Source organism: Stegodyphus dumicola, chromosome 1 (assembly GCF_044657685.1).
Source record: "Stegodyphus dumicola isolate Sdum_Otavi_A_Nest chromosome 1, ASM4465768v1".
Lineage (NCBI taxonomy): Eukaryota > Metazoa > Arthropoda > Arachnida > Araneae > Eresidae > Stegodyphus > Stegodyphus dumicola.
Genome location: NC_140768.1, coordinates 287997632 through 288014071, shown reverse-complemented (window position 1 = coordinate 288014071; position 16440 = coordinate 287997632). Strand labels below are relative to the sequence as shown.

The following is a 16440-nucleotide window of genomic DNA, read 5'->3' as shown; positions in this document are numbered from 1 at the left end:
TCAAATTGGATTAATTATTAAATATGTATATACAGTCAAAGTCGTTAATCCGGACTCGTCGGGACTTCGGCGATTCCGGATTATCGATTTTTCCGGATTATAGATCATCAGTTTCAATCTCGTAAGATAGCATGCAGAAATTCTAAAATTAAAAATATGAAACCGTAATTTATGAAATAAAGAACAATTATGATCTAAAGGGTATCAAAATTTACACAAAAAAAAAAAACTTAATATTTATTTGTTTACTTTATTAAACATTTCTTTCAATGTAAGTTGTTTAAGTTCCTTTGTTTTATGTGATAATACTTTCTCTTTAATTCTATAAACAGACATAATTTCTTGTTCAGTTACAAAGTTCCGCTGTTCAAGTCCCGTAATTGCTGTGCCGAGAATAACGACTAACTTGTCAATCGAAATTTTTTCGTTTTCACTAACCTCTCTGTCACCTTCTTCATGTCTTTATCTTTTTTTTGCAGCAATTCCACTTTTTGTTTGATGGACATCGAAACATACTTTCGTTTTGTAGATTCTTTGAGAGCTCCAGCATCGGAAATTCTATTTGACATAATCGAAAGTTCAAGTTTATTTTTATAAAATTGCTGTTAAAGTCTGCAAAAAATAATAAGTCGGATCCAATTCGAAGATTAAGGAACAACGCAATCATCAACATTAACTGAAATAGATAATTAGATAATTTTAGCTAATACCGTCCGTTATACATAAAACGTGCATGCGAAAACGTATTCTGCGCTTGCGCACACGCATATGCGCAGTCGTAAAGGTCTTACGCGCACGCGTAAACGCTGATGCAAAAGCAAAGTTTAAAATTGTAAAAATAAACTTTTAACAAGAGTAGCAATAGAAGCTCCCTAAGGTTATGTGCTGTGCAGACATTGAAGACAATAAAAGGTTTTAAACTTAACCAATTTACTTACAATATATAAAAAAATAAAAACACAATGAATAAATTTAATCAATATCAGAAACTTAAAAATTATAATATAACCATTATCAAAAATTTAATATATTAAATAATATTTACCTGATCTCCAAAATGCTGGCATTCAATACACGAAAAACATATCCTAAACAGAAATTATGCGGTTTTAATGAAATTAGCTACACTACCATAAGTCAATGCTTAATGGTCAAGAAGGCACCTGAAAATTTAATTAAATCCTTGAGAGCATTTAAAACCGGCCTAACGCCGCTCACTGTAGTTAAACACGAGGAATCACAGCTTAGAAAAACATTGCCGCTAACTTCTCTTAAATGCCGCCTTCATGAAGAACATGGATGCCGCCCACGGCAGTCACTCACATCGTAGCCTCTTTTGAGAATCCAGAAAAAGTCATCTTGTAGACTGGAACCACGGAACTTATCACCGGAAAAGTCATCTTGTAGACTGGAACCACAGAACTTATCCAGGAAAAGTCATCTTGTAGACTGGAACCACAGAACTTATCCAGGAAAAGTCATCTTGTAGACTGGAACCACGGCACTTTTCACCGGACTGCATGCATCGCAAGACGTCTTCCAATAGGGGCTGGAAACTGCACACCAAGGAGCCAAGAAAACAGGAACTAGCAGGAATGAGCCAGAGCGACACGAGATACTTATACCAAAAGTAGACGTGACGTCATCTCACGGCAACCAATCAGCTATCGGTACAACTCGGCTTTCCAGATGACATAACATCAAGTTTTGTTTTTGCATCTTAATTAGGCTGAAACAGTTCGTTCTTAATAAAAACAATGGCAGTGAAAAACAAAGTAGAAGTAACTACTATATCCCTTTAAAATATGAACTAAACTAGATGTTCTATATATAACTTATGTAAAAGTTAGAATCATTTCAAGGAAGAGAGATGATGCAGCAAAAGAGTTACAATAGGTCATATTTTCCAACAAATGCCTAAGCGCATGTGTCAACCCGGCGCGTGCGCAGAAAGTTTTTAGCTTTGAGGTCCGGATTATGGGTGTCCGAATTAACGACTTTTGACTGTATAGTGGATTTAGATGAATGCCTTTAAACTTAAGAATAGTTACATTTATTGAACTTAAATTATGCTCTTAATTATGTAATACAAATGTTTGTCATACATAAAATCTGATCAATATTTCAATCATTCATATAATATTAATTATAGAATAACATAACTTATGATATATGAATACAACTTCATACTGGAAAATATTACAAAAATTAGCATATTAAAATTTAAATTTATGCACAATATTGAATAAAATGTGCAACTACAGAAATAAATAACAGTGTTTGCTTTCAAGCGTTTATATAGTATTTTCAGACTAGTATGAACTATACCTGCTCTAGTTGAGCCTTCTTTTATTTTCATTGGTTTTGCCAAATTTACTCTTATTGTTCTTCCAAAAAGTTCTGAATCATTCTGAAAATTAAATGCACATTTATAAAGCAATTATACATTTTTACTTTTGCTTAATTTAGACTTATGTTATGAGTGTACAAAAATTTTGATTTTTTTAATGAAAAAGGCACGCAAAGAATACAAAAAGTAAAGTAGCTACAATTTCATATAGCTGCCCACATTATGTATTACCTCTTACCATCTATCTTGCAGTAGTTTATATCACATTGATAAAACTCCTCTATTTTAGAGTAAAAAAAGTCTTTCCTTCATCACACTCTTTTCATATCCCCATATCATGAATGATTTGGCGACAGAGTTGTTTCGCATTGATCAAATGAAATGGTAGTCTATAGGTGCAAAGTGAACTGGTGCTTCTGAACCGAACAGCAGTAATTTTTGCTAAATGATCATACTGCAAGAGCTTTAGTGATGATATCATCATCATCATGAAAGATAAATTGTCTTTAGATCTACTCTCAGTTTGTCCAAATATGGCAATAGATCTGCATTTATCATTTGGTTACATCCCAGTAAATTATTCTCTTCAGAATCTATGAATGACAAACTTATAAATGACAAATTGCAGCTGGAGTATTGGCTTTATAGAAATAAGAAATTTATAAATAGTAACCAATATCCGATCTGCTCTTTATCACTTGCAATTTTAAACCATTAAATGCATGAGGTATTACAATAACTCAGGGCCTTTATATGTTCCAGATTATCGGTTTTTCCGGATTATAGATCATCAGTTTAAATCTGGTAAGATGGCATGCAGAAATTATAAAATTAAAAATATGAAACCGTAATTTATGAAATAAAGAGCAATTATGATCTAAAAGGTATCAAAATTTACAAAAAAAAAAAAAAAAAAAAAAAAAAAGCTTAATATTTATTTGTTTACTTTATTAAACATTTCTTTCAATGCGCGCAAGCGTAAAGCATACATTATGCATAGACGAAATTAGAAAATTGCAACCAGAAAACTATTTGATGTGTATTTGTGATATTTATAATGACGAGGATTTTGATTTAAATCATATCAAAGACGGAGTACATCGAGATGAAATACTACATTTAGTAAGGAATTAAAAGCCGAATAAAATAAAAACATCTGCCCTGAAGATAAGGATAGTGCTGCAGATCAACTTCCAGTTCATTGCGTGCCTTTTTTTTTTTTTTTTTTCCCTTTTAATATAACTAAATGTTACAGAAAATACAACATGCTGTGAGACAGAAGGTCTTATTGTCAAAAATGATTGCAAAGGATGATAGGTAAATGTCCACAGTAAACTTCAGAATGGGTGGCAAATATGTTAATTAAAAAATTACACAAATGTTTTGAAGGCAACAACTAAATATAAAATTACAATTATCATCTTTCATAAGTAAGAATCAAATGTTTGTAATATTTATTTACAATACATTAAATATACCTACCATGTTATCAATTGCAGCGGCAGCTTCCTAAAAATAAATATAAAAATTTGTTAATTTTATTTTTATGATTATATATAACTATGTTGAGTACGTTTGTAAACTGAGTATAAATAATTTTTGCACTCACATCTATAAATAGGTGTGATCTAATCATCAATTTAACAACAATCTCAAAAACAAAAATAACATACCAAAGCAGTTTGAAATATCTGCGTTGGTTTAATTGTAACATGACTTTTGAACTCTTATTTACCTTCTAACCTAACTCTGCATTAGTTCATATACTTAAAACCGTAACTTTAAAGAAACTTTAACTAAATTAGCATATCAGTTAGCAGCATAGTTAAACTTGTGTTTACATGCATCCTTGTAACCTCTTTTCATTAAATATAAAAACTGTTATATTATGGAAAAAAAAAAAAACTACTGTAACAACCTTCTTTTGTTTACCTGAACCTCTGTTTACACCATTTGACCTCTGTAATGCAGGACAGATTTGTCAGAGGTATTTACATCAGGTGTTAGGTGGCCTAGATTTTTGTATGCCCCATTTAAACGATATTCTAATCATGTCATCAAATGAGAAGTAGCACAAGAAGCATCTTAGGCATGTTTTCCATCACCTCAGACAGCATGAATTGAAACTATCCCAGCTAAATGTGTTCAATTCAAGCAATAGTAAAATTCCCTAAACCTGAAACTATTACAGAGTTACAACATTTTTCGGCAATTAATAATGAGTACTTATCCACATCCTCCTCCAAAAAGTCACCAAATCATTGAGGATTAATGTTCTGATTTGCCGAGGGTGAACTTGAATCTGACCTTTTTTGAAAAAGCGAAAGTCAAAGGTATATGGCCCGTATGTATTGTACAATGCCTGCTCTCCAAACTGTACTGAAAGTGTTTTACAGCGAAACAGATTGCTAAAAGCTGTCTGTCAAAGCAATGTTTAATTTCTACTATTTTTTTCATCGCAAATGCTGCCAAAACCTAAGCACCCTTGCATGAACTTCTAAAAGACACCGGGAAAAATGCCAAATGGCCAGTTCCTAGGGGCAATATTTTAATGCAAGCATTTGAAGCATGTAAATGCAATCTTATGAATTTAGCAACTATAGTTTAACATGCTTCTCATCATCTTCTATCCCTGACAACCAATGATTCTAACATTACTACTGACACTGTAATAAATGGTAAAGACTTGCAACCTCTACAATCTTTTTGAGCAAACTGAGCGTTATTGAGCAAAGGTACAGCACCTATGACAGACAGCTTTTAGCAGTCTATTTCGCTGTAAAACATTTTCGGCACAATTTGTGGGGCAGGCATTTTACAAGACATATAGGCCATAAACCTTCGACTTTAGCTTTTTCTAAAAAGGTCAGATTTAAGTTTCCCCTCGACAAATCAGAAAATTAATCCTCAATGATTTGGTGACTTTTTGGAGGAGGGCGTAGATAATCAAAAAGTATTCATTATTCTGTTGGCAAATTTTGTGCCCAGTCATTAATATATATATTAAAAAAAACTCTGATATCCACTATCTACCTAAACATTACTGAAGATCAGGCACATTTTTTCCTCAACAATATTTTGTTACAGAAGTATATTCCAGAGCGATACATCATGTTACAATGTCTAAATTACATTGAAATAAGAGTTCTGGATTTCTCAGGCAACAGTTCAACTAAGCATTTATCAGATGTATTGGTAGAGCAAATCTAACCTACCAGAGGCTCAATCATATTAATTTCATCTTTTACGTGATTAATTTGATGGCATATGGATGACTATAAAAAATTAAACTAAGCAAATGATTGTAATATTTAAACTTCTTAGCATGCTTAGAAAATCAAAACCGTGAAAAACAACCTTATATTTAGCGTAGGTATAATGAAACACTCAATCGATTTCGAGGGCAGCTAAAGGTCCCTCCTCATCAGGAGAAAGAAATACATAGAAAGAAGAAAATAGGAATCACAGAAACACGTGGTGCTTATCAGCACTGCATGTCGTTATAACTAGATTTTTAATCAGAGTTGCACTGGCCGCCTACTTTTACTGAGCCAGGCTGTCTGATCAAGCATAAAGAAATATTAGCGAAGTTAAAATAGGGAGCGAGGGGCAAATGCACATTACGCTCAAAATCTGAACTTCAAATAATGGAAAGCAACCACTGAACGGATTTTTATACCCTCTGGTAGTACCAAGTGCGAGGAGGTGACGCCATCTATCGGCAAAAATAATTGAATTAAGACAGTAGAATTTTAAAGGCATTAGGAAGGACTGGATTGGACTTCAAATCATTAACTAAACTTTCTAAATCTTTGTGAATGTGAAAAGCCTCAAGAAAATCCAATTCGCCTATGGAAGAAGCCTTTTGGATGATTTTTGCAGACCCAAAATCAAAATTATGGTTAAAAGTCCAGCTATGATACGCTATTGAAGACTTGTTAATTTCCCCTTTTTTGACATAAGATTCATGTTCCTTGATACGAAACTTCAACGCTCTTTTTGTTTGGCCAATATATCTTAAACCACACTGACATGATATACTATAAATTCCCCAAGAATTCAAGACAGAAACGCAATCTTTTAGAATCGAAGGGTGAATTTTATTAATAGGGAAGAAACCGACTTGAAAATTGAATTTCTGGAGAATCCGTGCAATTTTATAGCTAACAGAAGGATAAAATGGAAGCACAACAAGGTCATTGATATTATTTCTAACAGTGGAATGTCTTCTTTGATGGGAATCTGAAAATTTTTTGACGGCTTTATCAATAATCACGGGAGAAAATCCACGGTCAATCGCAACTGCTCTCAAATAATTAAGTTCATTGGTAAGCAAAGATTCAGAGGAACAAACTTTTAGCGCGCGGAAAACATAATAGTAAAAAGAAGCCATTTTTTGCTTAACAGGGTGGCATGACTTGGCATGGGGTGGTAAACAAACTGCAAAGGGTTTACGGTACACAGTGGTGCTAAAATCGGTTTCATTGCGGATTATAAGAATATCGAGGAAGGGGAGGGAATTGTTGGATTCAATTTCAAGAGTGAATTGGATGGCTGGATCAATTGAATTCATAATAGATAGAATCTCGGATAAATCCTCTTTATAACCGTCAAAAAGTGCGAAAGTGTCGTCAACATACCGAATCCAAAGACGAAAAGATAATTTATCAAATAATTTCATCTCAAAATAGTGCATATAAATGTCAGCAAGTACCGGACTGAGAGGATTACCCATAGCCAATCCTTCAACTTGACGAAAATATGCATTTTGGAAAACAAAGTGGGTTTGACATAGAGAAACTTTAGTAAGCGAAACCAACTCATTAATTTCAGTATGTGTGAAGTGAAATTCCCGAAGCCTAGTTTCAAGACAATTTAGTGCTCCTTCGACCGGAACATTAGTAAACAATGATTTGACATCAAATGAAACCATAATGGAACGAAGTGGGGAAATATTTTTAAGTTTATCAATGACTTCAACAGAATTTTTTACAGTGTGAATATTGTTAGCAAGTAGAGGAGAAAATCTGGAAACTAAATATTTGGCCAAAGGATATGAAGCAGTACCTATGTTGGAAACAATTGGTCGAAAAGGAATACCGGTTTTGTGGACTTTTGGAAGAGCATAAAGTCTAGCGCAATTAGTAATAGGCGGAATAAGTGATTTCTTCAACTGAGTTGGCAGAATGTGGGAAGATTTAATAGCACTTTTTACTTTCATGAGGTCCGAAGTTGAAGGATCTTTAGGGATCGAGCAGTATGGGCCTTCATTTATCAATTTAGAGACTCCAGTAATATATGTGTGTTTGTCCATAACAACGATCTGTCCGCCCTTATCAGCTTTAGAGATAATGATATTAGTATCAGAATTAATTTCACGTAAGATCTCATTTTCCTTTTTGCTAAGATTAGAACCCAAAGATTTATTGTTAAAATTAACGTTATGAGTAATTAGGTGGCGGATTGTATCCTTCTGCGTTTCCGAAATTTTGGAGAATTTAAAGGCTTTCTCTATAGGGGCGATGATTTGAGGAATTGAAGGTTTAGATGTCTTTGAAAAGTTGAAATTATATTTTAATACTTTAAAATGATCCTCCGAAAGATTCCTATTGGAGATATTAACGATGGAGTTAACGTTTACAGTGGGAAGATCAGCTAGATAATTGGGACTATCCGACTGGTGTGTGAGTTTTTGGAATTTAGAAATGAGCACATTTTTATGCCGTTGACAAACGGTATCGGTTCTAGACCAGGATGTATGTTCAAATGAGGAAAAATTTTCAGTGGAATTTGCAATTTTTAAATGGAGGTAATATAATTCAAATTCAATTTTAGATAAACGTTTGCGTGTGTCCCTTATAATGTGACGAAGAAGTGCCAATTTGAATTTATGCAAAATTTTTGAAACGTGAACAGAAGCTTTAAGGCTACATTTCACATGTATAAATTTGGGAATGAAATTTTGATGTTTGCATTTAAGTAGAAACTGTAGATGATTCAAGAATTTCGTACGCTTAAGGCGTAACTTACAAAATCGGTTCCTGTCAGTGGACATATTGTGAAAAGGGCACAAGCAAGAAACAAGTGAATAAAAGAAATGTAATTCCGAAAGTCCAAACAAGTAATTACTTATAACATGAAAAAAAAAAAAAAAAAAAACACCAATAAATAATGAAGACAATTTTCATCAACAAATGACAAAAACATTCCAAAAGGAGAGAAACATCCAATACTGAAAAACCAATAGCCACGTGGAAAGAAGCAACGAAAGTCAAAATCGTGCACGTGGTAAACCGAAAAAATATAGAATTACCTCGAAAATGCCGGTTGATAGCATAAACCAAATCCGAAAAAATGATGGCCACGTGGAAAGAAGTAAATAAAATGGTGCACGTGGTAAAACAATAAACAGTAAAATATTCTCGAAAATGCCGGTTGATAGCACAAACTAGACTAGAAGAGAAACACGCTAATGTGACAATCAAAACCGTGAAAAACAACCTTATATTTAGCGTAGGTATAATGAAACACTCAATCGATTTCGAGGGCAGCTAAAGGTCCCTCCTCATCAGGAGAAAGAAATACATAGAAAGAAGAAAATAGGAATCACAGAAACACGTGGTGCTTATCAGCACTGCACGTCGTTATAACTAGATTTTTAATCAGAGTTGCACTGGCCACCTACTTTTACTGAGCCAGGCTGTCTGATCAAGCATAAAGAAATATTAGCGAAGTTAAAATAGGGAGCGAGGGGCAAATGCACATTACGCTCAAAATCTGAACTTCAAATAATGGAAAGCAACCACTGAACGGATTTTTATACCCTCTGGTAGTACCAAGTGCGAGGAGGTAACGCCATCTATCGGCAAAAATAATTGAATTAAGACAGTAGAATTTTAAAGGCATTAGGAAGGACTGGATTGGACTTCAAATCATTAACTAAACTTTCTAAATCTTTGTGAATGTGAAAAGCCTCAAGAAAATCCAATTCGCCTATGGAAGAAGCCTTTTGGATGATTTTTGCAGACCCAAAATCAAAATTATGGTTAAAAGTCCAGCTATGATACGCTATTGAAGACTTGTTAATTTCCCCTTTTCTGACATAAGATTCATGTTCCTTGATACGAAACTTCAACGCTCTTTTTGTTTGGCCAATATATCTTAAACCACACTGACATGATATACTATAAATTCCCCAAGAATTCAAGACAGAAACGCAATCTTTTAGAATCGAAGGGTGAATTTTATTAATAGGGAAGAAACCGACTTGAAAATTGAATTTCTGGAGAATCCGTGCAATTTTATAGCTAACAGAAGGATAAAATGGAAGCACGACAAGGTCATTGATATTATTTCTAACAGTGGAATATCTTCTTTGATGGGAATCTGAAAATTTTTTGACGGCTTTATCAATAATCACGGGAGAAAATCCACGGTCAATCGCAACTGCTCTCAAATAATTAAGTTCATTGGTAAGCAAAGATTCAGAGGAACAAACTTTTAGCGCGCGGAAAACATAATAGTAAAAAGAAGCCATTTTTTGCTTAACAGGGTGGCATGACTTGGCATGGGGTGGTAAACAAACTGCAAAGGGTTTACGGTACACAGTGGTGCTTAGAAAGTTTACATTCCCCTTAGAAGAAAATATACAAATATGCATAATAAGAAGAAAGGGCAAAAGAAAACTACAGACCTCAGCAGCTTCAAATTCCACAAAGGCAAAGCCTCTATGTTTCTCTACACATATTAAGGGAATATAAATGTACTAACATAGAAGTCTACTACATTCACAAACAAAAAACATACACATATGGTCTTAAAGAATAACTTATAGAATTTACAAAATGTACTTTATAAAATAGGTATTTTTATGAGAAAATATTTTAACAGATTCAATTAAAAACTCATTATACAAAAGTGACTATTTTATAAGGAAGCTACTTTGTAGAAGTAAATGTAAGCAATAAAATATATAAATGGATGCATTAAAAAAAAAAAAAAAAGAAAAAGAAAAAGAAAACTTACTGAGGCTAAAAACAAGATTAAAAGAAAAACATTTATATGTCAAATAATTCATACATATATTAAAGGGGCTATTAAATTTGACTCGATAGCAAGAATAAATCATATGAGTACTATCATATTTTCTGATCAATCATAACAAGAATCATCAGGCAAAGTTGGCAACTCAAAATTTTACATAAACGTATTTTATCTTGCAACCCATTAATGGCTGCATGCACATTACGTGCTGGCATACTGCCACTATTTTTGTGTGTGTGTTTTCTGCTTGTGATTAGCATGTAGAATTTCTTCTTCTTTTTTTTTTTTTTTTTTTGCCTTTTCTTTTCTAGTAGCAGATCATAATGCAACTGTGGAGTCTGCTTGCTGATGAAAATGAAAATGTTGCAATTTTTCAGAAGTATGGCATTTTGCTTAGTGGTAGAGAGTGTAGGAATACGCATCCCATGAAGTTATATTTTATAAATGATCAAATTATTTGAGTTATCTTGGGAAATTCATTTAAATAAAATGTCAGAAGGGAAAGCAAACAGACTGTATTGAAGAGATTTTAAAGCAGATAGATGAATAGTGTATCTGCGGGCTGTAAAAATGTAAATATTGTCCAGATTGATTTTCATTATTAAAGTAATCAAATGCATATAAAATAAGCATTTGTCTAGCTTGAATTTATCTTTGATGTTACATTATTAATGCTAAAGCAAAGTTTAAAGTTTATAAAATTAAACATTTAGCAGTAGTAGCAATAAAAGCTCCCTGAAATTGTATGTTGTGCAGACATTGAAGACAATAAAGAGGTTTCAAACTTAACCAATTTATTAACAATATAAAAAAAACACAAAGAATAAATTTAAACAGTATCAGAGTCTTAGGAAAAAAATATAATATAACCATCATTTTCAAACTTTCATTCATCAAATATTTTACCTGATCTCCAAAAATACTGGCATTCAATACAAACAAAATGTCCTAAAGAGAAATTATGTGGTCTCAAATGAAATTGGCTACACATTCAATAAGTCCATGATTAATGGTCAAGAAAGCACCTGAAATTTAAATTAAGTCCTTGAAAGCCTTAAATCCGGCCTAACTCTGCTTACAGTAGTTGAACACGAGGAATCGCCGCTAACTTATTTTAAATGCCGCCTTCATGAAGAACATGGATGCCGCCCACGGCAGTCACTCACATTGTAGCTTCTGGAACCAAGGAACTTATTCTGGAAAGGTCATCTTGTATACAGGAACCAAGGAGCTTATTCAGGAATAGTCATCTTGTGGACAGGAACCAAGGAACTTATTCACTGGACTGCACGCAACCTTCAAAAGGGGCTGGAAACCGCACACCCAAGAGCCAGGAAAGCAGGAACTAGAAGGGTGAGCCAGAGCGATGCGAGATACTTATACAGTCAAAAGTCGTTAATTCGGACACCCATAATTTGGAATGATCTATAATCCGGACATCAAAACTAAAAACTTTCTGCGCATGCGCCGCGTTGACACATGCGCAGAGGCGTTCACGCGTGCGCGTAAGACCTTTTACGACTGCGCATATGAGTGTGCGCAAGTGCAGAATACGTTTTCGCGTGCGTATTTTATGTATAATGGACGTATAAGCTAAATAATTATCTATTTCAGTTAATGTTGATGATGGCGTTGTTCCTTAATTTTCGAATTGCATCCGGCTTATTATTTTTTGCAGACTGTAAGAGCAATTTTATAAAAGTAAGCTTAAACTTTTGATTATATCAAATAGAATTTACGATATATATTTGTTAATATGTAAAGGATCTAAAGCGAAAGTATGTTTTGAAATCCGAAATCTGTTTATCAATTTCACGCTGCTCGGCGGCGGGCGCGTAATGAATTGGAAGTTGATTTGTCAGCACTATCTTTATCTTCAGCGCAGATGTTTTTATTTTATTTGGCTTATAATTCCTTACCAAATGTAGTATTTCATCTCGATATGCTCCGTCTTTGATATGATTTAAAACAAGTTCCTCGTCATTATAATTCGCTTCCGATAGCGAAGAAAAGTGACAGAGGTTATTGAAAACAAAAAAATTTCGATTGACAAATTAGTCGGTGTTCTTGACACAGCAATTATAGGACTTGAACGGCGGAACTTTGTAACTGAACAAGAAATTATGTCTGTTTAATAGAATTAAAGAGAAAGTATTATCACATGAAACGAAGCAAAACTTAAACAACTTACATTGAAAGAAATGTTTAATAAAGTAAACAAATAAATATTAAGCTTTTTCTTTTTGCAAATTTTGATACCCTTTAGATCATAATTGTTCTTTATTTCATAAATTACGGTTTCATATTTTTAATTTTAGAATTTCTGCATGCCATCTTACGAGATTTAAACTGATGATCTATAATCCGGAAAAATCGATAATCCGGAATCGCCGAAGTCCCGACGAGTCCGGATTAACGACTTTTGACTGTACCAGAAGTAGGCATGACGTCATCTCACGGCAACCTTTCCAGATGACGTAACATCACGTTTCGTTTTTGCATCTTAATTAGGTTGAAACAGTCCGTTCTCAACACAAACAGTGGCAGTAGAAAAAAAGAAGTAGAAGTAACTACTATATTACTTTAAAATAAGAACTAAGCCTAATAAACATTTCAAGGAGGAGAGGTGATGCAGTAAAAGGGTTACAATAAGTCATATTTTCCAAAAAATGCCCCCCACATCATCATCTCCAACCTAAAAGAAAATTGAACGCCAGTATCTTTACAAAATTCAAAACAAGAATAAATAAATATCACAATTTCATTCAATTCAAAAATTTTTAAGAATATTTTCCTTTGGGAACATCTTATGTCATTATTCAAAATTTTACAATAACAAGAAAGTCCAACATGTTACAGAACAATACAAAGACATATCATTTTCAAATAAACAAAACTCTTAATTTACATACACACAAAAACAAGTTTCATAAGAAAATTGTTCCACAAAATCTTATTAGGTTATGCTTAGTCAGCGGTTTTGTCATGGGATCAGCCAGATTATCTTTACTTGGAACATATTTTAAATAAAAAATTCCCCTGTTCAATAGATCACGAATGAAAAATAGTTTTACATCTATATGTTTTGTCCTTGAGTTTTCAATGGGTGATTTTGTAAAACATATAGCAGCCATGTTATCTGCAAACAATATTGGTCTTGAAACATAGTTACTTGCAATTTTAAACTGAATGCATTCATCCAAAATGTTTTTAAACCAAACTAATTCTTTTGCTAATTCAGTCATGGAGATAAATTCAGCTTCCATAGTAGACAAACTCACCCCCCTTTCTTTAAATGTACGCCAAGATACAGGTGATTCTCCCAACAAAGCTATTTGTCCACCAATAGACACCATATCATCCCTGCTTGGAGCAAAATCCGAATCTGAATATATATTGAGCTTCAGTTCCTTGCATACCAGTTTAAGTTTGTGCTGTCTGGTATTGGAAACATATCCTAAAAGTTTAAGTAATCCTTCCCAGTGAAACTTACCAGGATTGCTTTGGAACTGAGAAAATATATTAACAGCACAAGCTATATTCGGACGAGTACGATTACAAAGAAACGAGAGACATCCCAAAACATTTCTTATAAGGATAATTCATCATTTCAGTCGTTTCTTCTTGTGTACTGGGACTTTGAGTATTTCACACCTTTAACTATTGGAAGGGAAGTAATTTGTATTTTAAAAGACTTGAAACGATCAACTATGTCTTCTATATATAATTGTTGATGAATCAAATCACTATTGTTCTCATATTCAAATTCCACACCCAAAAGCTTTCTTGTTTTACCTAAAATTTTCAAATCAAAATGTAAATTCAGACTTTAAATATCCTTTTAGCTTGAACTTCACTTTTTCCAAACACAACAATATCATCAACATAAACCAACAAAATGACAAAATCTTTAAAACGATAGACACAATTACACCACTCAAACTTGATAAACCCTAGGTTACATAGTGTTCTATCCAACTCGTAGTACCATAATTGCCCACTCTGATGCAGACCATACAAGGCTCTATCTAAACAACACACAAAAGTTTCTTTATCTCGCTCTACAAAACCCTGAGGTTGGGACACGTAAATTTCCTCTGATAAAGGAGCGCAGAGATAGACACTTTTTACGTCGCATTGTATATTTGCCCATCCAAGGTGTGCAACTAAAAGAGAGATAAAGAGCCTTATTACTGAAAAGTTAACTACAGGAGAGTATGTTTCATCATAGGTATCGTATTTAATTTGCCGATAACCCTGAGCCACTAAACAAGCTTTAAAACAAACAATGTTTCCAAATTCATCACGTTTAATGTTGAAAATCCACCTGCAACCTAGTCTTGTCTTTAGGAAGTGGAACAAGATGCCATACCTTATGCTTTCACATGTTGGCCATTTCCTCTTCCATTGCCTCTATCCATTTAAGGTTTTCTGTGGATTTCATTGCCTGGCTATAAGTGTTTGGAATTGAAACCTCTAGTCAGCTATTTTGGGTATATGACGTTGAAGGAGTGCCAGTTGGGTCGATTTCACCACTATAAGTATTGCTTCCCTTGAAATCAAACAAGATAGGATCATACTGAATATTATGCTCAGTGCAATACCTTTCTACATCATTTGGTGATCGTAGTCTTTGATTAGACCCCCTCTCAAAATACTACACATCCATCTGTATGAGTGCCGTCTGGCCTTGGAACAGGTTTACGAAGCCAAGTTACTTGTCTCAATGTAGATTGAGTGTTAGTGCTAGGTATAGAAGAAGGTACATTGGTATCGGTTCTTTCCTCTATTTCAGGAAAATAGCCAACTGGAGTATCAGTAGATTGGAACTCTATCCTTTCTTCAGATTCCAAATCAGGAAGGGTGCCCAATGCAGCTCCACTGCCACTTTTCTGCATTCCAATTGACTCTTTAAAAGTAGCATTTAAGCTTTCTACTACCTTTTGCTCATTTTCCAACCAAATCTTGTACCCTTTTGTTCGTACACAGTATCCAATCAATCGGCCCTTCGTTGCCTTTGGATCAAGCTTAGAATTTCTTTTAGCCTTTGGAATTCCCACATAGGCAATCGTTCCAAATGCCTTAAGGTGACGTACTGATGGTTTCCGCTCAGTATACAATTCGAATGGGGTTCTATCTTGGCCCTTATGACAAATTCTATTAAATGAATATGCAAAATACATTACTGCATCTGACCAAAATTCAGGACGTATTCCACTATCATGTAAGATTGCACGTACATTGTTGAGAGCTGTTTGATTGAATCTCTCACAAACTCCATTCTCTTCTGGAGTATATACGTCTGTAAATTCATGCTTTACACCATTTTTATTACAATATGACCTGAATTGTTCATTATCATATTCTCGTCCATTATCAGTTCTAAAGTATTTCAACTTAAGGTTCAAAGATCTTTCCGCACGTGCTATATGTCTTTCAAATACTTCAAACACCTGACTTTTCTCCACTACCACATAATGAGAATATTCGTCAATAAAGGAAACGAAATAACGTTCACTATTCCTACCTGGAATGTTAATAGGTCCCCATACATCAGAAAAACCCTTTCAAGCAGCCTCTTTACTTGAATACCTTCTAAGGGTCTATAGAGATTCGTCTTTGATTATTGATTTGGCAATGTTCACAAAACAAATTAGGCGAGTGCTTTAACACAGGAAGACCTTGAACTGAATGTCTCTTACTAGCCCTGACAATACCACCATAATTTATATGACCAAACCGACCATGCCATGATTCACTATTGTTATGCTGAACTGTGGATGCCTCAAATTTTACAGATTTGCCCCCCTTTTTCACTATTTTCGGGAATACATGATAGTTACTTCCTATCAACTTAGCTTTGTACAAGGTTTCATTTTCATCATCAGTAACTTTAATTTGCCCATTTTTACCATAAAATCTTGCTCCATTGATATCCACCTTAGGTTCAGATATTAAATTTTGTCTCAGTTCAGGTGAATATAAAACATCTTTAAGCAAAATAACTGTATCCCCAAATTTCATTTTAACAGTACCTTTCCCATAAA

The 16440-nt window shown here is 33.9% G+C and overlaps 1 protein-coding gene across 2 annotated transcripts in view; it reads right to left on the bottom strand.

Annotated features, from left to right (window-relative positions):
• cyp33 (peptidylprolyl isomerase cyclophilin-33) overlaps window positions 1–16440 on the bottom strand; it is a 51411-nt gene that overhangs the window by 25069 nt on the left and 9902 nt on the right. For both annotated transcript variants that reach the window (XR_015038731.1, XM_035373836.2), the window contains exons 3-5: window positions 10044–10087; window positions 3833–3859; window positions 2329–2410 (exon numbers count right to left, since the gene is read on the bottom strand). Coding sequence is in view for 1 of the 2 variants with exons in the window: in XM_035373836.2 (XP_035229727.1) it covers window positions 2329–2410; window positions 3833–3859; window positions 10044–10087 (153 nt within the window). In the remaining variant the exon portion in view is untranslated. The remainder of the gene's footprint in view (window positions 1–2328; window positions 2411–3832; window positions 3860–10043; window positions 10088–16440) is intronic.